Source organism: Ictidomys tridecemlineatus, chromosome 5, assembly GCF_052094955.1.
Source record: "Ictidomys tridecemlineatus isolate mIctTri1 chromosome 5, mIctTri1.hap1, whole genome shotgun sequence".
Classification (NCBI taxonomy): Eukaryota; Metazoa; Chordata; class Mammalia; order Rodentia; family Sciuridae; genus Ictidomys; species Ictidomys tridecemlineatus.
The window spans coordinates 119,189,326-119,212,533 of NC_135481.1; the positions used below are offsets into that span (position 1 = coordinate 119,189,326).

The 23,208-nt window shown below is 45.1% G+C and overlaps 1 protein-coding gene and 1 long non-coding RNA gene across 2 annotated transcripts in view; both read left to right on the top strand.

Moving 5' to 3' along the window:
* Positions 1-1,034: 1,034 nt before the first annotated feature.
* Positions 1,035-23,208, top strand: part of Yy1 (YY1 transcription factor) — a 34,473-nt gene continuing 12,299 nt past the window's right edge. Inside the window, exons 1-2 of the mRNA XM_078050854.1 lie at positions 1,035-1,839; positions 19,427-19,589. Coding sequence (XP_077906980.1) covers positions 1,167-1,839; positions 19,427-19,589 — 836 coding nt within the window. The 5' untranslated portion in view covers positions 1,035-1,166. The remainder of the gene's footprint in view (positions 1,840-19,426; positions 19,590-23,208) is intronic.
* LOC144377948 (uncharacterized) lies at positions 2,584-16,819 on the top strand. The gene is made up of 3 exons (XR_013439287.1): positions 2,584-3,929; positions 8,406-8,620; positions 16,744-16,819. It is a non-coding gene; the product is annotated as an uncharacterized LOC144377948 (long non-coding RNA).

The window sequence follows — 23,208 nt, forward strand, 5'->3', positions numbered from 1 at the left end:
AGCCCCGCGCGCCGCTTCCGCCAGCCCGCCCCGCCCACCAGCGGCCGCCCGGGACCCCGCAGCGCGCGGAACCAGGACTCCCGCGGCGAGGTGAGGACCGTGCTGGGGACATTGTCCTCCCAGCCCGACTCCGTTCGCTCCGCGCTCCACTCACCCGCCATCGCTCGCCCGAAGCGAGAGGCCCAGGGCAATCGCTGAACACGAAAAAGGAACCACAGGCGTTTCTAGTCAAAGCAGACTTTATTGGGACGACCGGTCCACACAACGTGTGGCGGCGGCTCCCGCACCGTAACCGGGACGTCCCCGACCCGAAGCCCCCTCTGGCAGGCCGCCCCTCCCTTCTCCCCAGTCTCCAGCGCCCGTGCGCCGAGGCCGCGCGGACCGCTCACCGGCTCACGAGTCGGCGGCTGCAGCGGCGTCGCCTTGCTCTCAAGTGCGACCCGCCCGAGCCCCAGGCGGCGGTTTTGTCGCTGTTGCACCGCGGAGGGCGGGCGCCGCGCGACGCCGAGCGGCAGGAGGCGCGGAGGCGGCGCCGCGTTGACGTCACGCGCCTCGGGCCAGCCAGCGCGCGTGGGGGCCGCCCCGCCCCCTGTCCCAGCGGCCCCAATCCGGGAGGAGCCCGGGTGGAGGGGCGGGGCCGCTGCGCGAGCGGGGCCGCCCGATTGGCAGAGGAGGAGGAGCGAGAGCGCTAGGGAGCGAGTGAGAGCGAGGCAGGGCGGGCCGGGCCAGCGCGTAAGTCTCGCGAGGCCCAGCCCGAGCGGAGTGTGGCGGCGGCGGCGGCGGCGAGATCTGGGCTCGGGTTGAGGAGTTGGTATTTGTGTGGAAGGAGGCGGAGGCGCAGGAGGAAGGGGGAAGCAGAGCGCCGGCCCGGAGGGCGGGAGGAGGTGCGGCCAGGGCGGGCGGCCGAGGCGCGGCGCGGCGAGGCGGGGAGCGGGACGAGCAGCGGCCGAGGGAGCGCGGGGCGCACCGAGCGAGGGAGGCGGGGAAGCCCCGCCGCCGCGGCCGCCGCGCCCGCCCCTTCCCCCGCCGCCCGCCCCCTCTCCCCCCGCCCGCTCGCCCGCCGCCTTCCTCCCTCTGCCTTCCTTCCCCACGGCCGGCCGCCTCCTCGCCCGCCCGCCCGCAGCCCAGGAGCCGAGGCCGCCGCGGCGGCGGCGGCGCCCTCAGCCATGGCCTCGGGCGACACCCTCTACATCGCCACGGACGGCTCGGAGATGCCGGCCGAGATCGTGGAGCTGCACGAGATCGAGGTGGAGACCATCCCGGTGGAGACGATCGAGACCACGGTGGTGGGCGAGGAGGAGGAGGAGGAGGACGACGACGAGGACGGCGGCGGCGGTGACCACGGCGGCGGGGGCGGCCACGGGCACGCCGGCCACCACCACCACCATCACCACCACCACCCGCCCATGATCGCGCTGCAGCCGCTGGTCACCGACGACCCGACCCAGGTGCACCACCACCAGGAGGTGATCCTGGTGCAGACGCGCGAGGAGGTGGTGGGCGGCGACGACTCGGACGGGCTGCGCGCCGAGGACGGCTTCGAGGACCAGATCCTCATCCCGGTGCCCGCGCCGGCCGGCGGCGACGACGACTACATCGAGCAGACGCTGGTCACCGTGGCGGCGGCCGGCAAGAGCGGCGGCGGCGGCTCGTCGTCGTCGGGCGGCGGCCGCGTCAAGAAGGGCGGCGGCAAGAAGAGCGGCAAGAAGAGTTACCTGGGTGGCGGGGCCGGCGCGGCGGGCGGCGGCGGCGCCGACCCGGGCAACAAGAAGTGGGAGCAGAAGCAGGTGCAGATCAAGACCCTGGAGGGCGAGTTCTCGGTCACCATGTGGTCCTCAGGTGAGCGCCGGCCGCGCACCGCGGCCCGGGATGTTTTTGTTTTGAAGGGAAGCCATGTTTTATGTGTGTGATGGGCGCCGCCATCTTCTCCGCCCGGGCAAGTATGGCGGCCCCAAAAGATGGCGGCGGCGGGGGCGGTGGGCCGCGAAGATGGCGGCGCGGGGGAGGGGCGGCGCCGCCCGGCTAGGCCGCAATGGCGTAGTTTGCGCGAGGGCTGGCGCGGCGGGCGGGAAGGCGGAGGGGGAGGGGGCGGCGCGCCGCCCGCCGTGCCAACGGACGCGCGCTGGCCGGTGGTGGGCACCGTCCCGCGCTCGGCGGCAGGCGTACGGGCCGCTGCGGGCGTTGGCGGGTCGCGTCGCGGGCCTCGCGGGCCGCGCCGGGCAGGCGGTGCCGTTCCGGCGCTGTCCTCGGGGGGGCGCTGTGCCCCGCCCCGTCTTTCCTCTCGCGGCCTTCCGGGAGGGGGCGGCGCGCGGAACCGGGCCGGCTTCCTCCCTCCCGGCGTCCCGGACCCTGCCCCGCGGTCACGCTGCCCCGGCCGGCGGCGCTGCGGGGCGGGACTTGGTGCTTCACGTAGGGCCCGCGTGTGCCGGCTCGGGCGTCGGTTGGAGCCTGTCACCGCGCTGCGGTCGCGTTCCTCGCTGGAGCCGGGCGGGAGCTGGCGGAAGGGCCTTCGCGCGTGGGGCAAGCGCCCCTGGGTTTCGCTGGGGTTTAGCGTTCAGCTCTCTGCAAATTGATTGGGTTGGTTTGCGCAGCAATGGATGTTGCCACCAAACTAAGTCGGACAGTTAGTTTTAAGTCTTTCTGGCTTTACTTTATAGAAAGTTGTTTTTTTTTTCCTCCGTGGAAAGGATTCCAACAAGCGAGAGGTTACTGTTATTATACGATTTGTAACGAAGGCCAGAAAACACATGTATGGCGGAAGAATCTGACCTGACAAGTAAAATTTATGAGTTTCGGTTTATAATTATGAAAAGGTTGCCTAGACTCTGGGCTGGTTTGTCACGTTGGTGTCCGGTAACTGGGTTCTTATGCTGCCTAGCTGATTGCAGGGATATCCCTCGACTAGGAATCCTACTGTATCTTGGGGAATCCAGCAACTATGATAATTGTTACTGAGTTTAAGGTAGAACCCCTTGCCCCATAACTTAAACCTATATCCTAGATTCTTGAAATTGGGTGGAACCTCAAAATATCCATGATCTTTGAGTATTAAAAGATCGTTAAAATTCACAGGCAAGAATGAACAGAGGATGAAAGGTCCTGGCTGTGTCTGGATAACTAAACTAGTTGGATCTGTGATTCAAAAAGGACTGAGTAAAACTAAGAGTATGCAAGTGCAAGTGATTGCAAGATACCCTCTGCATATTTTGGTGGCTCATGAGGGTTGTGCACTGATCATGTTGGAGCTAAAAGCCATGACTTCTCACTAATAGAAGTAGAATAATGGAGGGAGGTATATGTTCCTGGTGAATTGGCTGGATTGGTATGCCATTTGAATTTAGATATGTAGGTAAAGGTACATTAACCACGTAAATTTACTTCATTTCATGGTATGGCCATGTTGCTTTTACAGTAAATTAGGGAACAGGTGTTTGCTAACTTTCTGCACATGGTCTTACCAAGTTGTGAACCCACTTTTCCAGACCCAGAAGGCCTCACAGTGTGTGAAGTTGCTTCATAAAGTGTGTGGATCAAGGCAGCTGGCTGGGAAAGAAAGCCTGAGAGGCCTAATGTGGGTTAATTTACCATCAGGTCAGCTTTTCAAGTCATCACTTTCCCTGTGAAAGTGGCTGATTGGAAGGATTCACAATTTGGGGTTATTTTAATGTGTATTTCTTGAAAGTATTAGTTGTCTGGTGTATTAGGGAGTACTCTGCCTAACGTTAGTTATGCATATCCAATGGTAGCAATGTAGGATGATGGCCTGTTTTCTCAGACATGCTTTGTGGTAAACTGTCCTCCTTCCTTGTCCTTGTGATTTGGAATTAGTACCAAAGAGAAGCTAACTAGTTTGTGTTCAACTCTGCATATCCCAAGTTCAAATTCTGAAAATAATTTCACCTTCAAAACTGAAATAGGACGATACAATGGTAAGTGAGGAAATTAGATCAAAGTAGATAGTTAAATTAAGATTGTGTGTGTTGACCTGTTAACAGTTTTCCTATATGCAAATTCTATCCTAGCATGAGAATTGTATTCTAACGATAGTGCAGTTTACTCAACTAATCAGGTAGATTGGAGTGAGCTGTGCAACCAATTTTACAGTTTTATGCCAAGCTTAGTTATCTGAAGCCCTTACAAAAATAATGTACATGTGGGGTGTTCTCTGGGTACTAGTTATTTGTTTGTTAGCACTTTTTGGTTTAAAAAAAAAAGACATTTTAGCGGGAGTCAGCATGTTTGTGGAAACCAAATATTTGGATTTTGTAGGTCTCTGCTTGTATGCCAACTTGCTTGAAGTCTGCTTTTTTTAAATGCCTTTTAAAAAATGATAAAATTCTCACAGTTCAGTAGTTTCTTCTTATCACTGGACTGTGCAAGTCACTACTGTCTTATTTCAAAACATTTTCATCACTTCAAAGAGAAACTTGTGATTAGTTACTCCCAGCCCCTGGCAACCAGGAATCTACAATTCTGTCTATGGACCTACCTGTTTCAGACATTTGATACAGACAGAAGCAGACAGCTTGTGGCCTTTTGTACCTGGGTTAGCACTGTGCTCTCAAGGTCCATCCATGTGGTGGCATGCACCTTTTTTTTTTTTTTTTTTTTAACTGAACAGTACAGTTGTGAAGATAATTTGGCAGGACCTGCTTATTTTTTACAGAAGAGAAAATTAAGGCCTCCTTAATCTGATTATGTTTTAATATTTAATCACAGTTCGGGTGTTTTGAATATTCCTATCAGTTACTTTTGGGCCAGTGTTTACTTTGGTCTTCTTCCTTGCCTATATGATTGATGACAGATTTAGAGCACAGTGTTATGTGTTTTTTTTCCTTAGATATTCATCACTATTATATAGGAGTGACTTTGTGTTTTATAGAGCCAATTATAAACTAAAGCACTTAACCATTGAGTTGAGTAGGGAAAATTGAGATAAAAGCTGAGCATTTAAAACAATTAGTTTGAGAGAAACCAGTGGGTCTTTAAAATCTTGTTTTCCTGTAGCTGGAAATTGTGACCTTTGGTGGGGGGTGTGCTGGGGTTGGAACGCAAAGCCTTGGGCACACTGTGCAAGCATTCTGCCACTGAGCTATGCCCCTGCCTTGTGACCTTCTTGAAGCTGTTGATACTCTATCTCCATTAGACTGAATATAGGAATGCTTTGTGCTGGAGTGAGTAGAGAACATCTTAAGATGAGAAAACTACTGGTTCTAAAATCAGAAAGTTGAAAGAAAGTAAAAAGTGTATCAAATTTTTATGTTTTATACAGAAAACTCAGGTTTTGCCAGGAATTATAAGTCAGGACTATTTGCCAGTCCTTTGGGATTCATTTAATCTCACTTATTGTGCTATTTATCACTACGTAGAAGGGTCATAATTGTAAAATTCCATGGAGCCATGTCAAAAAGCCATCCAAAGTAATCATGTCAACTGCATGACCTACATAGGGCAGCTCAATCATAGATCCTGAGTCCTGATCCGGTAGCTTGGGAGCCTCAGCTTATTGAGAAAGCCTCTTGTGCCTTAGACTTACTACTGGGTTACTAACCTTCCCTTTCCCCTCCCCCTGCCAACAGCTGTCTTCATTAGTGGGAAAAATCATCTCAGGAAAAGTTAAGGGATCCTGTCCTTACCTATAACTAGCACTTAGGCTTTCAAAAAAGAGTAAATTAAAAAACAAAACACCTATGCTGCGTGATTATTTACAAAAGGGATTCTTGTTCGTTTTCTGAAGTCTGCTTAGCAGGTTCAGTCTTTTTTAAAGCTGGGAAACTTTGGGCTCATAACAGGTTATGAGCAAAACAGCTTTTATAATAACTGCATTCTTCTGATTAACTCCTGATCTGCCCAGGTGACTCTTTTTTGTGTTCTTACTATGTCCAGTGGGAAGAGTAAGCAAAAGAGGGAGTTTGATGATTTCAAAACTGAATGTTTACCAGTGAGTCTATTTATTTAGGTACCAGGGATTGAACCCAGGATGCTTAACCACTGAGCCACATTTCCAGCTCTTTTAAAATTTTGAGACCGGCTTCAGCCTTCTGAGCCTTGGGGATTAGGCATACACCACCACTTCATGCCCGACCAGTGAGGTGTTCTTTGTTTGGTACCAGGGATTGAACTCAGGAGCACTTGACCACTGAGCCACATCCCCAGCCCTATTTTTGTATTTTATTTAGAAACAGAGTCTCACTGAGTTGCATAGCGCCAAGCTTTTTGCTGAGGCTGGCTTTGGACTCGCCATCCTCCTGTCTTAGCCTCCTGCGGCGCTGGGATTACAGGCTTGGCCACCATATCTTATAATAAGTGTTCTTGTGTGGGGGGGGGGTGTTGGGGTTGAACCCAAGGTCCCCACATTGTAGGTAAGTGCTCCACCCTGAGCTTCATGGCCAGTTCTGTGATTAATTTCAGCAAGAGTCCAGTGTTTCCCAGGAATCACACCATTCATAGCATCGTATTTCCTTTCTAGAGGGCACCAAGCAAGGATATGACCTTGGCAAGTCTTCTGTCCTTGGAATGTTTGTAAAATAAGTTGTTGAAATAGGATATTCCTAAAGTCATTTTCAATCTTTTTTTTTTATGAGAGATTAATTTTTGGGCCTCTCCTATACTAAACAGGCAGCTTTACCACTGAGCTACACCCTTGGCCACTATTTTCAGTCTTTTGTTGTTGTTGTTTGGTGTTTTAAATTTTGAGAGAGGATCTCACTAAGTTGTTTAGGCTGTCCTGGAACTTGCACTCCTGTCTCAGCCTCCCCAGTAGCTGGGGTTATAGGGGTACACCACTACACCAATTCATAAATTCTCCTTTACAAATTGCTGGGTGACCATAGGAAGCAATATACTCAATTTCTTTGCTGGGAATGGAACTCAGGATCTCTCATGGGCTAGGAAATCACTTTACCACTAGGGCACACCCCCAGCCCTCAAGTAGAATTCTTAATAATCATCTAATTAAGCTTTACACAATGATTTTTGATATAATCATTTAAATGATGTAATGGTTAAAACACTATAATAGTTAGACAAGCACAGTGGCACACACCTGTAAACCTAGCAACTCTGGAGGCTGAGGCAGGATGATTGCAAGTTCAAGGTCAGCATGAACAACTTAGCAAGACCCTGTCTCAAAATAAAACAGGATGGGAATGTGACTCAGTGGTTAAGTGCCCCGGCTTCAATCCCAGGGGATTCTTTGCACACACCTATCAAAAGAGTTTGTGTGTCTGTGTATAATGGTTATTTCTTGTGTAAGTTTAAGTCCTCTCAAATAGAGGAATTGGGGAGTAGACAAAGGGGCTGCACTACTGTCCAGGAACCTGTTCTGTTGTAGTCTAGCCTTTCTCCACTAGGAGAACATCAAACTTTGAATTAAGTTCTTGGAAACAATTGCGTGAATGAAAGTGTGCTATAAGGCAGAATCATGGTATGTAGATCAAAATACCTTTTTGTATTCCTAAATGCAAAGCACCTATTACTACTCAAATAGGTGAGAAGGAAGGTGTTGAAGGCCACAGCCAGTGGGGATGACACCTGGCATTTTGCCAGAAGTAATGGTTGAGAGGCCTTTAAGATGATGCTGGATTGATTCAATGTATATAGACCCCTGCTGTCCGCCTGGGGCACCCGCTACTTTGGAGCTCTTGCAGGGATTCCTGGGGAGTTCCCGTTGGTTGGTGAAGTTCCGGTGTGTGGTGTGGTGTGGTGTGCCTGAGAGGGGCTGCGTGGGTGGTGTTCGGGAGAGTTCCTGGGGAGTGTTTGTGGAGTGCTGTTGGAGTTCAGGCAATAAAGTTTCCTGTTTGAACATACAAGTGCTTTTAGGTGATTTGTGCCCAGCCAGACTGCGGCAGGAAGGGTTCTGTTAGAAGGATTTAGATTCAAATCCCAGATCTGCCACTTAATGTGCTGCTTCAGTTACTTTATTTGACCTGACTTCCCTTCCCTTTCTTTTCTTCTCTGTGGACACTTTACCACAAAGCCACATCTCCAGCCCTTTTTATTCCTTTTTTTTTTAAATACATTTTTTAGATGTTAATAAACCTGTATTTTATTCATTTATTTATATGTGGTGCTGAGAAACAAACCCAGAGCCTCACACAAGCTAGGCAAGCGCTTTGCCACTGAGCCACAACCCCAGTCTCCCTCTTTTTATTACTTTTGAGACAGGGTCTCAAAAGTGACTGAGGCCAGCTTGGAATTTTCCATCCTCCTGCCTTTGGCCTGCAGAGTGTCTGGGATCATAGACATGTACCAGTACACCTGGCATTATTTGACATTTCTGAGACTGACATTCTTATGCCCAAACCATAAGACTTGATAATGAAAAAGATTTTGCTTGGATTGAGAAATGTGACAGTTGCTAGCATACAACAGGTACTTAGAAAATGATGGTATCTTTTTACAAGGTCTTTAAATGAGAAATAGCCTGGGTCAGATTTTGCCACCTGCTTATCAGTGATTCCCAAATCACTGAACCGCTCCCATTTTAGTGAAGACTAGGTGATGGCAATGATGAGTAGATGATGTCTTTTGCCAGAAGCAACCCAGGAAACCAGAGCAAAGTAAATGGCCTAAGATGGATGGTATGGAAAAACAATTCAGCCAACACGCACATAAATAGGTAAGTATTCACACTGAAAATAGAGAATCAAGATCACAGAAAATGTGGGAAATACTAAGCTCTCCCCTAATGAGCTTTCTGGCAAGCAGGATAAAAAGGGGAATTACATTGCCTATACTGACACCAAGATGTGAAAAACTTGAGAAAATTGAACTTTTTTTGGTCAGTACTGGGAATTGAACCTAGAACCTCAAACATGCTAGCCAAGTGCTCTGGCACTGATCACCCCAATTTTTTTTCCTCCCTTTGGAGACAGGTTTCCCTAAGTTGTTCAGGCTGGTCTCCAACTTGCGGCCCTCCTGCCCCAGCCTCCTGAGTAGCTGGGATTATAGACATGAGCCACTGTAACTGAAAAACGAGCTTTTCATAATACTGAATATTAAACTGTACTACTTTGGGACTGGGGTATACCTCAGTGGTTAGGCCACTGATGTTCAATCCCTAGCACTGCCGAAAAATATAAAAAATAAAAATAAAAACAACAAAAAACCTGTTTTATATGAAGGGGAGTCCTGAGAGGTAGGAATGAACAGAGTTGTGTAAAAGAAGGGGGGGTGTTTTTCTTTTTCAATTAACATAGTGTCAAATTTCACATTGCTGTCAAAGATGACAGGTTACATTTCAGGTTTGTCTTTTTTTTTTTTAAAGCTAATTGAAGAATTTAAAATTTTCTATATTTTCATACTTGTTGTAGTTTTGTTTTTAAAATTATTATGCCTAATGGAGGATAATTTGATTTTTTTCAAATTGTGGAAATCCCAGTTTTCCATGTAAAGCCTTGGATTTATGTGATTAACATTGTAGCGGGCTGGATATTAGCTCCAAAGATATCCGGTTTCTAATTCCTGGGACCTGTGGGTGTCAACCTTATTTGCAAGGTGTGATTAAACCGAGGCCCTTGAGATGGGGAGAGCAGCCTGGATTTTTAAGAGAGCCTAAGTTTAATGGCACAATGTCCCCTTAACTAAACAAGAGAGACTGACTGCAGGTGAGGAGGGATGGTGAGCCCAGGGCTGGTTCTCCTGCAGGGGCTCCTGGAAGAGCCCACACAGCCACTGGAGTTCTTTCTGATCTCCAGAGCTCTTAAGAGGATAAATTTGTGTTGTTTTAAGCCACAAATTGGAGGTAATTTTTTGTAGAGACAACAGAAAACCAGTCTGTATGCTAACATGCCCTGAACACTTCAGTCTACATGTAGTTAGCAAGTCCCCGCCACGTGTGGGACTGGTCATTACCCAACAGCAGTAAACCTGCTGTTCTCCTTCACCTAGGAGCAGGGAGTAGAACAAAGGTTTGTTTGCACTTGACTCAGCTTCCCAGAGACAGGGGTTGCTATGTAACCTGCCAATCATGTGGGTGGTATTCTTTAATAGTTGAGAAGACAGAGCAAGGTTGAGAGTGGAGGTTGAAAATGGAAAGGCAGGCACCAAAGGCGTCTGGCAGAAGGCTCTCAGGGTGGGTGTTGGAGGGGGCCTGGATGATGAGAGGAGAGCAAGAAGAGAAAGTTGTGTTTATTAAGTGCCTTGTGTCTGGCACTGAGAAAATCTGGTTGGCGTGCAGAGGGCAGAGAAGACTCCTTTTTGTGTGTCTGACATTGAAGATTGAACCCAGGGCTGTGTGCATACTAGGTCAGTGCTGTGCTGCAAGCTATATCACACTTCCATTCCAGAGACTCCATTTTTTTTAATGACTTCTGCACCTCTAAAGTGCTCCTGGCCTATCTGTAGTTCTTTAATTATATCTTACTGACATGCTTAGCTTTGAGCTAGATTGGTAGTGATCATTGCTTTGGTCACATAAAAGGAGATAGAACAACTGGGAGACAGTTGGGCTAGGGATAGTTGTAACCTTTTTTTTTTCTTCAATATTTTCTTAGTTGTCAGTGGACTTTATTTATATGCTGTACTTATAATTGAATCCAGTGCCAAGTGTTCTGCAAGTGTTCTGCCACTGAGCCACAACCCCAGCCCTTGTATACTTTTTTTTTTTTTTTTTTTACCTTTTTCACATGCAGAACCAGTGTTTTCTATATGAATGAATTGTCCTGTTCCATCTATAGATGGTGTTGGCTAGGTCTTATTTTTCTACTCCCCCTGTCTTAGGGTATTGATTTAGCTTTGTTCTGGTTGTTCTAGATCATTTGGTCCTACTTAGAATGTTAGCACTGGGATCATCTAATGGGTGTTTTTAACTCGGCATTCCCAACAGGAGAACACCACCACTGCACCTCTTTTGGAGTGCTGCTATTTGTTTGTTTGTTGTCCACACTTTTTAACTGGTGCGTTATAGTTGCTGTAAATAAGGGTGGGATTTGTTGTTACATGTTTGTGTATACACACAGTGTGATTTGGTTAATATCATTCCCCAGGATTTTCCCTTTCCCTTCCCTTCCCTTCTCCCTCCTTCTGGTCCCTTTCTTCTCTTCTCCTAATCTCCCTTGGATTTTCATGAAATCCTTCTCCTTTTCCTTTTCCTCTCTAACTTCCATATGTGAGAAAAAACATGACCCTTGACCTTCTGAATTCTGTTTATTCCATCCATTTTCCTACAAGTGACACAATTCTATTTTTCTTTATAGTTGAATTAAACTCCATTGTGTGCATTACCACCTTTTTAAAATTATTTGTTGATGGACACTGAGGTTGATTCCATAGTTTGACTATTATGAGTTGTGCTGCTATAAACATGGATATGCATATCTCACTATAGTTTGATGACTTTATTCGGAGGAGTGGCATAGCTGGTTCATTTGTGGTTGATCCCATAGTTTGACAATTATGAGTTGTGCTGCTATAAACATGGATATGCATATCTCACTATAGTTTGATTGCTTATACGGAGGAGTGGCATTGCTGGTTCATTTGTGGTTCCATGTCTAGTCTTTTTTTTTTTTTTTTTTTGGCGGTGGCAGGTGGGCAGGGATGGGACACAGACAGACCAGGGATTGAACTCAACTACTGAGCCACATTCCTCAGCCATTTTCTTGTATTTTATTTAGAGACAGGGTTTCACTGATTTGCTTAGCACCTCACTATTGCTGAAGCTGGTTTTGAACTCATGATGTTCCTGCATTAGCCTCCGAAGCCACTGGGATTACAGGTGTGGGCTACTGGGCCTAGCCCATGCCTAGTCTTTGAGGAACCTCCATACTGATTTCCATAATGGTTATACTAACTCCATCAACAGTGTAATTTCTTCACGTCTTCTACTGCACCCCTTTGAATTGGTGACTTACATTCTCGGTGCTTTTTGAATAGGAATTTGAGATTTGTGCTTAATTTGTATTGCACAGTTGTGTTTTGGTAAGAACACTCAAACTTAAGTTGCATTGGTTCTACAAACCCATTGCAATGAAATTTCTGATAAAAGTTGGCCCTGTCTACAGCAGGTTGAAATATTTTGCCTCCTGAGAATTCATTATTACCCCATTATGAGTTGGTAGGATCGATAGTTTGACATTTAGAGTGAATCAGCCAACACTTTGTACAAATCTTTCAGTAGTAATTATGAAATGAAAAGAATGTGATAAGAGCAAGGACTGAGAGTGAAAAATCTTTATTGAATATTTTTAAATCCATGCTATGAGTAAATCTTATTTATTTATTTATTTATTTATTTTTGCTGCTGGGGATCCACCCCAGGCCCTTGAGTATGCTAAGCAAGTAACTGCTTTACCCTAGCCCAATTTTAGTGACCAATTTTTTCATTAATTCCTTTTAGTTTTATATATATAGCATTAGGATATATTTTAATAGTTTTTGAAGATAGAGAAAATTATGTATTTATGTTCTATAATTAATAAAAATATTAGTTTCTCTAATATGAGTGCATATTAGATTTTCTCTTGCAAAAATTGTTTAGAGTGGCCATATGACAACAAACATTGACATTATTATTTGATGTACTCGTTTAATGTACATACAGTTATTGGAAATTGTTCATTGTACCCCCCTACGCCCTACAATAGAAGGTAGCATCTTGTCTGTTTGGTTTTGTACCAGCAGTTGGAACCAGGGGTGCCTAACTACTGACCCACATTCCTGGCTTTTTTTATTTTTTGAGACAGTCTCACTAAGTTACTAGGGCTGGCTTTGAACTTGGACTCTTGTCTTAGCCTCCCTGGAGCTGCTGGGATTACAGGTGCCTACTACTGTGCTTAGCGCATCTTGTCACTTCTATCCATCTTCTTTGCAATTTAATTATTTTCCTGTATAAATGTTAATTTTCTTATATTTTGTTGCTGAGTAGTTAATGGCCTCTTCTGTGTACCGGTCTTCAGGGAGTTTTCCAAATTAACTCCTGTGTAGAATTCACTGTTAAAGGAGTAAGTCAAATGTGACAGTAGTATGAAACTTAAATATATGTTGGAATGACTAAACACAGTAATTACAGCATTAATTTCAAACTTATATCAACAAAAAAAATTTAGTAGGCAAGAATAACTGTCTCATCAGTGTTATTTAGAAGTTTAGTTGTTTTGGGATGGGGTTGTGGCTCAGTGGTAGAGCACTTGCCTAGCATTCGTGAGGCACTGGGTTCGATTTCCCCCACAACCACATTAAAATAAAATAAAGGTATTGTGTCCATCTATACCTTAAAAAAAAAAAAGTTTAGTTGTGTGGTGATGATCAAAAACAAAGTAAACCATGAAGCCAGGTATAGTGTAATCCCAGTGATTCAGGAGGATCACAAGGTCAAAGCCTCGTCAGTTTAGTGAGGCCCTAAGCAACTAGGCCGGACCCTGTCTCAAAATAAAAAGGGCTGGGGATATGGCTCAGGGGTTAAGTACCCTTGGATTCAACCCCCAGTACCAAAAAAAAAGCAAACTATGCGGTCCTTCTTGGTGTACCTGGAAAACCTCCAATTGGCATATCACTGCGTGATAGTTTCAGTTGTCTCCCCCTCTCTGAGGATATCCTTCAGTATTTGCAGTCTTCCTTATTCTTTCAGTATTGGAATTGCCCAGGTTGTTGTTCTGAGCCCTGGCTCTAAATTCTCTTTCACTGGATGTTCTGTATTTGGGGGGCTTTAAATGCATTCTGATATGCCAGTGGTTCCCGTATTATTCTCTCCAACCTGGATTTACCCCTATCCCAAATTGCAGATCCAGTGCCTCCTGTAGGGCTGTTCATGGGAAGTTGCACAGGTACCCAGAACCAGAGAGGAACTTAAGTTCAACTCTTCCCCACTGTTCTCCATCTCAGCAAATGATATAACCATTCTCGAATCAAGCAAGATACTATTGTCCCGCCCATCTGATTTATTACCTAGCTATGTTTAGTCCTCCAAAGTAAGTCTTTAACCTGTTTTAAAGGCATGCTGAACATATGTAAGATCCCATTGTTCAGTAATTTCACTGTCAGAAATTGTGCTTGATTTCAAACAGAAAAATTACCACTATAGCTTAATCCCATTTACTTAATCTAATGTAAAATTAAGTATCAGCAAACTTTTTCCTGAAGGGCCAGATCGTAATATTTTAGATTTTGTGGGTTATATGTTCTTGATTGCAGCTAATCAGATCTGTGGGCCCTGTGTCAAGAAAGCAGACAAAGACAATCTGTAAACAAATGAGCAGGGTTGTTCCAATAAAAATAGATGACAGAGCTGGGGATATAGCCCAGTGGTAGAGTGCTTACTAGCCTGCATGCATGAGACCCTAGGTTCTATCCCTGGCAGTGACCAAAAAGGGGGAAAAAAAAGAGAGGTGGATGGCAAATTTGCACATCCAGGCTCATATAACAGCATTTTCCACAATGTCTAGCTGGTAGAAACAGCCCAAATGTACGTCAACAGATGAATGGGTAAACAAAATATGGTAAGTACACTCAGTAATATTATTCAGCCATGGAAAAGAATGTAATTTTGATACTTGCTACAACAGGATAGACCTTGAAAACATGGACTTAGTGAAATAGGGCATGGTACACACCTATAATCCCAGCAAGAATACACACTGAGGCAGGATTATAAAAAATTTGAGGCTAGCCTGGGCAATTTAGTAAGATCCTGTCTCAAATCCAAAGAGCAGGGTGTGTGCCCTGGGTTTGATTCTCAGGTTCCCCTAAGTAAGTAAGTAAGTAAATAAACTAGATATGTAGAATCATACATTATCTTCCTGTTTAAGGTGTCTAGAATAAACAAATCTATACCGACAAAAATTAGACTAGAGGTTGGGGGCAGGCTGGAGGGAAAGGGGAGTTACTGCTTAATAGGTTCAGTTTTGTTTGATGATGAAAAGATTTTAGGATGTGTATATATAGAAGGTATGAGAATGCAGCATTGTGAATGTGTGTAATGCCCCCAAATTATGTACTTAAAAGTGGTTAGAATGATAAGTGTTACATTCATGTGCCTCTTACCACACTTCCTTTCTTTTGCTGCCTTCCCCCCTTTCTTGTACCAAGGATCAAACCAGGGATGCTTTATTTCTGAGCTAAATTGCTGAAGTTCTCAAAGCTAAATCTCTGGGACTGGCCTCAAATGTACAAACCTCCTGCCTTAGCCTCCCCCTCTAAATCGCTGGGATTAGAGGTGTGCATCACTGCACCTGATCCACTTTTTTTTTCTTTTTTTTTTTTTTTTTAGTTTTCAGTGGACACACATCTTTGTATGTGGTGCTGAGGATCTAACCCGGGCCCCACCCATGCTACCACTTGAGCCACATCCCCAGCCCCTGACCCACTTTTAAGAGAATAGGGAACTATAGGAAATGGAGGGGAGGCGACTGGCTGGCAGGAGTTGGCCCATTTACTGTACTTGTCAGCCTCTGTGCTTTAGGCATATTTCATTAAATTTTTGTGTTCTAATTTTTATCTTGCTGTATTGCAGTTCAGGGGATTGAACCCTGATTTTTCTTATGCCAGGCAACTAAACTGCTCTGCCACTGAGCCAGCATTTGTGTCTGGTGTATGTGTGTACGTGCGTGCGAACATGCTGGGAATTAAACCCGGGGTACTTTACCACTGAGCTACACCCTCAGCCCTTTTTACTTTTCAAAACAGGGACTCACTGTTAGTGATCCTCTTGCCTCAGTCTTCCGAGTTGCTGGGATTACAGGTGTGCACCAGGCTTTTGCCCTAAATCTTATTTATCTTGATGATTGTTCTCTAGGGTTTTGATACTTTTTTTTAATACTATTTGTTTGTTTGTTTGTTTATTTAATGTGGTGCTGAGGATCAAACTCCATGCCTCACACATGCTAGACAAGTCCTGTACAGTGAGCTACAACCCCAGCTTCTGCGGTTATGGTACCAACTGAGCCTCTTAAGAAGTGTTTTTTTGTTTGACTTTGCTTGCCAGAACGTAAACTACATAAGGGCAGAGACTTTGTCTTGTTTCTGACCTCTGTTCCCAGGGCCTAGAATAATACTATTTTGATAATACTGTGCACCAAGGAAGCAGCCTTCAGTTAATGTGTTGAACTGATGGTAGTATTAATCAAGCACATTGTTTCTATTTAGCACACTTGAGTCATGCTTTCTGCAGTGCCCCCTCCCCCAAATTTCATAATTTGAAATATTAATCCTTTATGTGATGGGTTAGAAGTGAGGCCTTGGGGAGGTGATTTGGTCTGGGAGCAGAGCCCTAGGGAATGGATTTAGTGCCCTTATTAAACAACAACAAAAACTCCAGAGAGCTTGCAGACCTTCTCTCTGCTTGGTGAGAATACAGTGTGAAGAGTGAAGCCATGTTGGCACCCTGGTCTTAATCTAGCCTCCATGCTGTGGGAAGCAAATGTCATAGAAGCCACCCAGTCTGTTGTGGGTTTTTTGTTTTGTTCTCTTTTCTTTTTGGTATTGAAGATTGAATCCAAGGGTGCTTTACCACTGAGCCATATCCCCTGCCCTTTTTATGCTTCTGATGCTGGCTTTGAACTCATGATCCTCCTGCATGGTTGAGATTACAGACTTATGCCACTATGTTCAGTTGTTGTTTTTGTTGGTGGTGGAGGTGCTTGTGTGTGGGGGGGGTGGCAGCTAGAATGGGCTCAAACATCTCGTTCAGGCTAGCTGCTGAGACTCAAATCTTTTTTTGGTAGTTGTGGTTCTAGGTAGGGATTGAACCCAGGCGTGCTCTACCACTGAGCTACATCCCTATCCCTTTTTAAAATTTTGACACAGGATCTCACTTGCTGTAACTGGCCTCCAACATGCAATTCTTCTGCCTCAGTCTCTTTAGCCGCTGGGGTTACAGGTGTGTGCCATCACACGTCGGATCTTATAGCAGAAATGTAAAATATGAATAAAGTAGATTCCCTGCCCATGACTGTGTTTCTGTTTCACTTGAAAGTTGGGATGTGCCTAAGTTAGAGATATTAGGGTGAAAGGGTATATAATATATAAGTAAGGCCAGGCAGGCTTGAGAACGAGGATGAAATGGTTGAATCTGGTTACAGAGTTTGTGCTTTGTAACTGATGATCACTAACCACATTTCCTGTTCCCTGACACCTACCACCATCACTGCCAGGGATTGAGCCTAGGGCCTTGTGTAAGCTAGGCAAGCTAGCTTTCCCACTGAGCTACATGCTGAGCCCTGTTTATTTTGACACAGCTAATTTGCCCAGGTTGGCCTCAAATTCTTAATCTTCCTTCTTCAGCCTCCTCTCAGTATCTGGGATTACAGGTGTGCATCCACACCCCACTTCCTGCCCCCCCTCCCCCCGCCCCGCCCCCGTCCATACTGGCCAGGTACTGGGGATTGAACCCAAAGCGTTTCACCACTGAGCTACATGCACTTTGTAGGGGTTGAATGACCCTCCTCCCCAGTTTCATGATTTGAAATCCTAACCCTTTATGTGATGGGTTAGGGGGTGGGGCCTTGGGGAGGTTATTTGGCCCTAGGGAATGGGATTAGTGCCCTTGTAAAGACTCTGGAGGGGCTGGGGTTGTTGTGGCTTAGTGGTAGAGCACTTGCCTGGCATGTGTGAGACACAGGGTTTGATTTTCAGCATCTCATATAAATAAATATCCATTGACAACTAAAAAAATAAAAACTCCAGAGAGCTGACAAGCCCTTCCTGTCCTTTCAATACATTCAGCTATTCTTTCCTTAGGCCCCTTCATCCATCCACTGATCAGTACTCTTTATCTGTACATCAAGGATAACCTTGAAGGATGTTATTCCTAGTGTTCTTTCTAGTTCCTAACAGGAAGTAGCATGATCTTCAATTTAGACCTGGTGAGTTCACCACTGCTATGAGGCAATTGATCCTGAACGTGTTGCTCACCCTCCTCGTTCCTCAGTTCTCTGTAAAATGAAGTTTGCCAATCTTTTATTCACCCACTTCATAGGTGGATGTGTAAGTGATTAAAATAGTCCTACATAAACATTCAAGAAAATGTAACCTGCTATTCTGTGATTTAAAGTTTAAATTTTTTTGTATTTTGTACTTTTTGTTGCTGGGTATTGAAGTTGATAGTGACCACTTGAATCAAACGAACCTCATTCTGTATTTGTGTTTTCTTTTATTCATTGCCTGTGCACTAACAGTAGTGAGCTGATATGGTTTTGGTAGTGACATCAATCTTAAGGGTTGTGTTTGTTTTCTTGTTTGAGGGGTATTGTTTTTTTTTTAACACTGGTGGTATGGTAATGTGAGGTACGAGTTCACACTTTTGGAAGATCTTATATTCCTGATCTTTGTGAACACATTTTAATAGAAAAGCTGAAAATTTCAGCATTGATTATGGAGCCCCTACTTTCTGCTTTAAGCATGAAAGTAGAAGAGAGGAGAAGAAGGTAATAGAAAACTGTGTTTGGACTTTGGGCTCTTCTGCTCTAACTTAAGAGGCAGGACCAATTCAAAAAAAAAAAAATCAAAGCAGAATGGTATATGATCTGTCAGTATTGTGAGGAAGTGATCTCGGATTTGGAAAAAAGAAGTGGGAATGTGAGGCTGGAGTGATAGAAATCAGTAAGCCTTAGAGATTTGGGTGAGGCTCTGAAAGGAGACTGGACTTTGAGAAGGGAAATGAGAGAGGTGTGAGGGCCTTGGATTTATTGAATTCTCCCCCAGGTACTTGCAAATTAACCCGTGAGAAAAATGGGTGGAAAATAGAGGGCATGTGCAAGGGAGAAGTAGAAAACATGTTAAAATGGAACCAGCCAGTGCAGCACCCAGATAGCAAACAGAAGGGTTTGCCTCAAAGGCAAAAGTAAGATCAATTATGGGGTCAGCATTGGTTTTTTAGCCTCGTGGATTTGAAATGATACAAGTAGAGCTGTCCTTCATTCTGTGAACACAATTTATTGAGGGCCAGCCTTTAAGTAAGGTTCTGGGGCCCTTGGGGTCAAAATGGACTAATTTCCCTGTCCTCCTCCAACTCACAGTTTAGTGGGAGAGACTGAGGAAAATCACATGGTTGTAATTACACTTAAACTCTAGAAATTGCATGGGTAAAGCCTGTGTGGTTGAATCCTTGGAGGAAGGATGAGGAGGCCGGAAGGGTAGACCAGAGGCTTGCTAACAGGTGAGAGGTTGGAAATGAGATTTTATTTGCATCGCCACATTGGTAGTCAGCAGTGGATAAAAACAGATGTTTGAGAAGTGGGGTCACCCAGGCCAGTGCAGCAACAAAGATGCTGAAAGCAAGTCCTTCAGAGAGGCTAAACAGAGCTGGTGATCTTCAAGGAGAAATAGGAGTTCAAAAAATTGAGGACAAGGAATGAGTTGTAAAGAAATTGAGGTGATAGCTGTAATCTAAGAAGGTGAAGGTGCTAGTGAAAGCAATTTTTATACCTTTTAAAAACTTTTAAAAATGTCTTTACTCAGCTAAGATAATCAATTTCATGATGTGTTTCAGATGAAAAAAAAGATATTGACCATGAGACAGTGGTTGAAGAACAGATCATTGGAGAGAACTCGCCTCCTGATTATTCAGAGTATATGACAGGAAAGAAACTCCCTCCTGGAGGAATCCCTGGCATTGACCTCTCAGATCCAAAACAGCTGGCAGAATTTGCTAGGTAAGTTAGAGAACTTTACTTTCCTTTTCATTATAGAAAGTGCTTTCTTGACATCTGTGGTTTTCTATGCCCAAGTCACAGTGGTGATTTATATTCTTTCTCTAGGGAAACTTCTGAAAATAAAAGCAGTCAGTTTTGTTTTTAATAGTAATTGAGTAGTAGTAAGTAGTAGTAGTAAGATGAGGCAAATGCTCTTTAATTCCATAACTGGCCTTGCTTGGATGTAGATATAATTGCACATAGTTTGTTTTGAGGGGCCTGTTCAGACTTAGCCTCCTGACCTCTTTGTATGCATTTAAAGTTTGAGTGTGTTGCAGAAGACCCGGGTCTTTACTAGATCTGTTCAGTGGACCCTGGGAATGGCTTTCATCAGTTCCTGTTGCAGCACGTGGCATCAGTTAAGCTTTCCCTGTTTTGCTAATTGGAGCTGGCATGGCTGAAAGAGATGTCAGATATTTGTGGCCAGAACCCTGTGACTATTCAAGGTGAACAGTCAGGATCTGAAACCACTAGATGTGGCCTTGTTTTACTGTTTGGTAGGTTTTATAAGGATATGGAAAAACCCACAAAAAATGTAAAATTTTAAGTAAAGCCAGGTACAGTGTGCACACCTGTAAACCCAGTCATTCAGGCAGGAGGATACCAACTACCAGGCCAGCCTTGGCAAATAAAAAATGAAAAGGGCTGGGGATGTAGCTCAGTGGTAGAGTGCCCCTGGGTTCAGTTCCAGTAATGGAGGCAGGGGGATTAAATAGAATGAAATTAATAAACTGGCACAGAAGGCCTGATCCCTTTCCCTGAGCTTGAATGGAGACTGGAACAACCCCAGAAATATACACAAGGGTTGGGATCAGGAAGGAAGACACATCTCTGTTTCTTGAGAACAGAGCAGCAAGGGGAGACCAGGGCAACCCAGTTTCCCCTCCTCACCTCCCTTACTCTTCTGACCCTTCTGAGAACTGGTTGGGCAACTCAACTCAGACCACCTGAACCTGTTTTCCTGCTTGTCAAATCTTTTTGTTTTCATAAAGGGGTTCTTGTCCCTTTCTCTCCAGTTAAACTGTAGCTATAGGAAATATGCACATTTAGTTTATTTCTCATTTATCATGGCTTACCCCAGTTAAGGCTCTATGCTTTTGTTAATGACATTGAATCCCAACTTTTATTGCTATTCATATTTCAGATAGTTATGAATCAGATATTAACTGCTCTTCCCTCAGAAAAATTACAGATAAAAATTGAATCTGAAAAGTCAGCTTTTATGTGTTCAGAATCTGTGAGGATACTTGAACAGAGGAATCAGTGAAGTGTTGTGGATGGGGCAGCATTTGATTTGAGCTTTGAACAGTTTTAATGGTGGAGCCTGCATGCTAGAACAATGTGACACAGTAGAAAGGTACACAGAAAAGGGTGTAGTCTTGCCTGGGAATTAGGACACTTGAGGGAAATGACTGGAAAAACCCACCAAAATGTAAAATTGAAATTAGGTCATTAAGGTCCATGAATACTGGGCCAAGATCTGTGGATTTTTTTTTAGTGTACATTGGGCAGCTGCTAAAGGTTTTGAAAGTAGTGATCTGGGTGATGGAGCTAATGAGAGGATCATTTTGTAGCTGTGTCTAGGCTGAATTGGTGTTGGTGTCCCCAGGACATGGGGGATGGTGCTTGAGCAGGAGCAAATGAAGGCCTGAGCTAGAATGTGGTCAACAGTGAAAGAAATCACAGAATTAGGGCCAGATCATCTGTATATGGGATAGACGGGAGGGACAAAAAAGAAAAAAATCAAAATTGATGTTAATGGGGCTGTGGATGTGGCTCAAGCGGTAGCGCACTCGCGCAGGGCGCTGGGTTCGATCCTCAGCACCATGTAAAAATAAAGATGTTGTGCCCACCGAAAACTAAAAATAAATATTTTAAAAAATTGATGTTAAATGTTCACTTCTTGAATGATGGGGGAGATTGGGGAAAGTTTCTGATTTGGAGTTCAGATGCAGGCATTGTTTGGTTTTAGATGCTAATAAAACATCCTGGGTTGTTTTAGTATTTTTCAAAAATTACTGTTGTTCTTGTTTGGCTATGTGCAGTGCAGTACTAGGGAAGAACCCAGGGCTCCCTGCATTCTAAACAGGTGCTCTGCCACCAAGCTACACCTCAGCCCTTGGGAGGAGTTGGGAAGGAAGTAAGGACTGGGGTCCTTTATGAGGGATGGCTAGAAATGTGAAAGTGGTTAAATAGCTTTGGGGGAAAAAGACCTAGCTGCAAAGTCTCAGTGAAAGAAGCTGTTGAGAGTAGAAGGATCAGTTGGTCAAGTGCAGTGAGGAAGGAACATAAACCTTTCCATGAAACAGGAAAGGATTTTGGTGGTGTGCTGAAGGCTTTCGACAGCTAGGGAACAAAATGTGGGGTGGTGAGCACCACAAGTATTTAGGGTTTGGTGACCCATATCATTGTTCACCTGTCCCAGGAGGATTGGGGCAGCTGAGAGGATGGCTTGCCAGCCCTGTTCCCACAGTCCTCTGAACAGAAAAGCCAGGACACATGCTGCTGTTTGAAGGCAGCCTGGTCTTTCTGTCCCAGGGCTATCTTCAAACATCCTCTGTAGAAAGGGAACTGGGAAGTAGTACCAGGTAGCCATCCACTCATGAAATTTAAAAACACTTAAAGAACCTGAAAACTTCCAGGGAAAAAAAGACCATCTACAAAAGACCAGTAGACTGAAGGATGAATAGAAGACAGGAAAGCCGTGTTTGAGAGGAACAATGACTATAAACATGAAAGGGTGTTTTTGGTGCTGGTGATCACACTGAGGGCCTCATGTGTACTGCAGAAGTGCTCTGACCTGACTGCACTCCCAGCCTATAAAATAGACCTCTTTGGGTTTTTTTGCTTTTTTTGTTTGTCGGTTGGTTGGTTGGTTTTTTAATGTGATGGTGAGGACTGAACCCAGTGCCCCACACATTCTAGGCCAGCGCTCTACCGATAAGCCATAATCCCAGCCCTGTCTCTTTGAGATAGGATCTTACTCTAGTTCCCAGATGGGCCTCAGACTTGCTGTATGCTACTTGGTTCCAGTCCCCGTGGAGGAGTGTGGGTCTGCTTCCTGCCTCAGCTTCTCAAAAATAATTGGAATTACAGATGTGCGCCACTATGCCCAGCTCACCAGAATTCTCAACCCAGCGAAGCTACTAGTCAAATACAAAGACAGTGTTAGTGACCTAAGGAATCACTTTATATTGCATACAGTCCTGAGAAGGTCACTGAGGGTGCAGCGGAGCCAATGAGTATGTGCAAGAGAAGGAAGATGGGGTGAGAGATCTTCAAGGACAGCAGTGCAGAGGCTGGGAAACATGGTCCCTTAAAGTGGAGTAGGAAGTTTTCTGCCAGAAAGTTTCCTGGGGGGTTGGGATAACTCTGTAGTAGAGCTCTTGTCTAGCATGCATACCCAAGCATCTTCTCAGTGATCTGAAAGTCCCTTTTAATGTGGGAAAGAATCTTCTAAAAAAGGAAACAGCAATCAGAAATTCCCTAGAAAGGGGTGAAGGAATACCAGCCTAAACCTAGGAATAATTTTGACATTATACTTAGAGAGAACTTCTTGGGCCTGACTGAAGGAAATTTT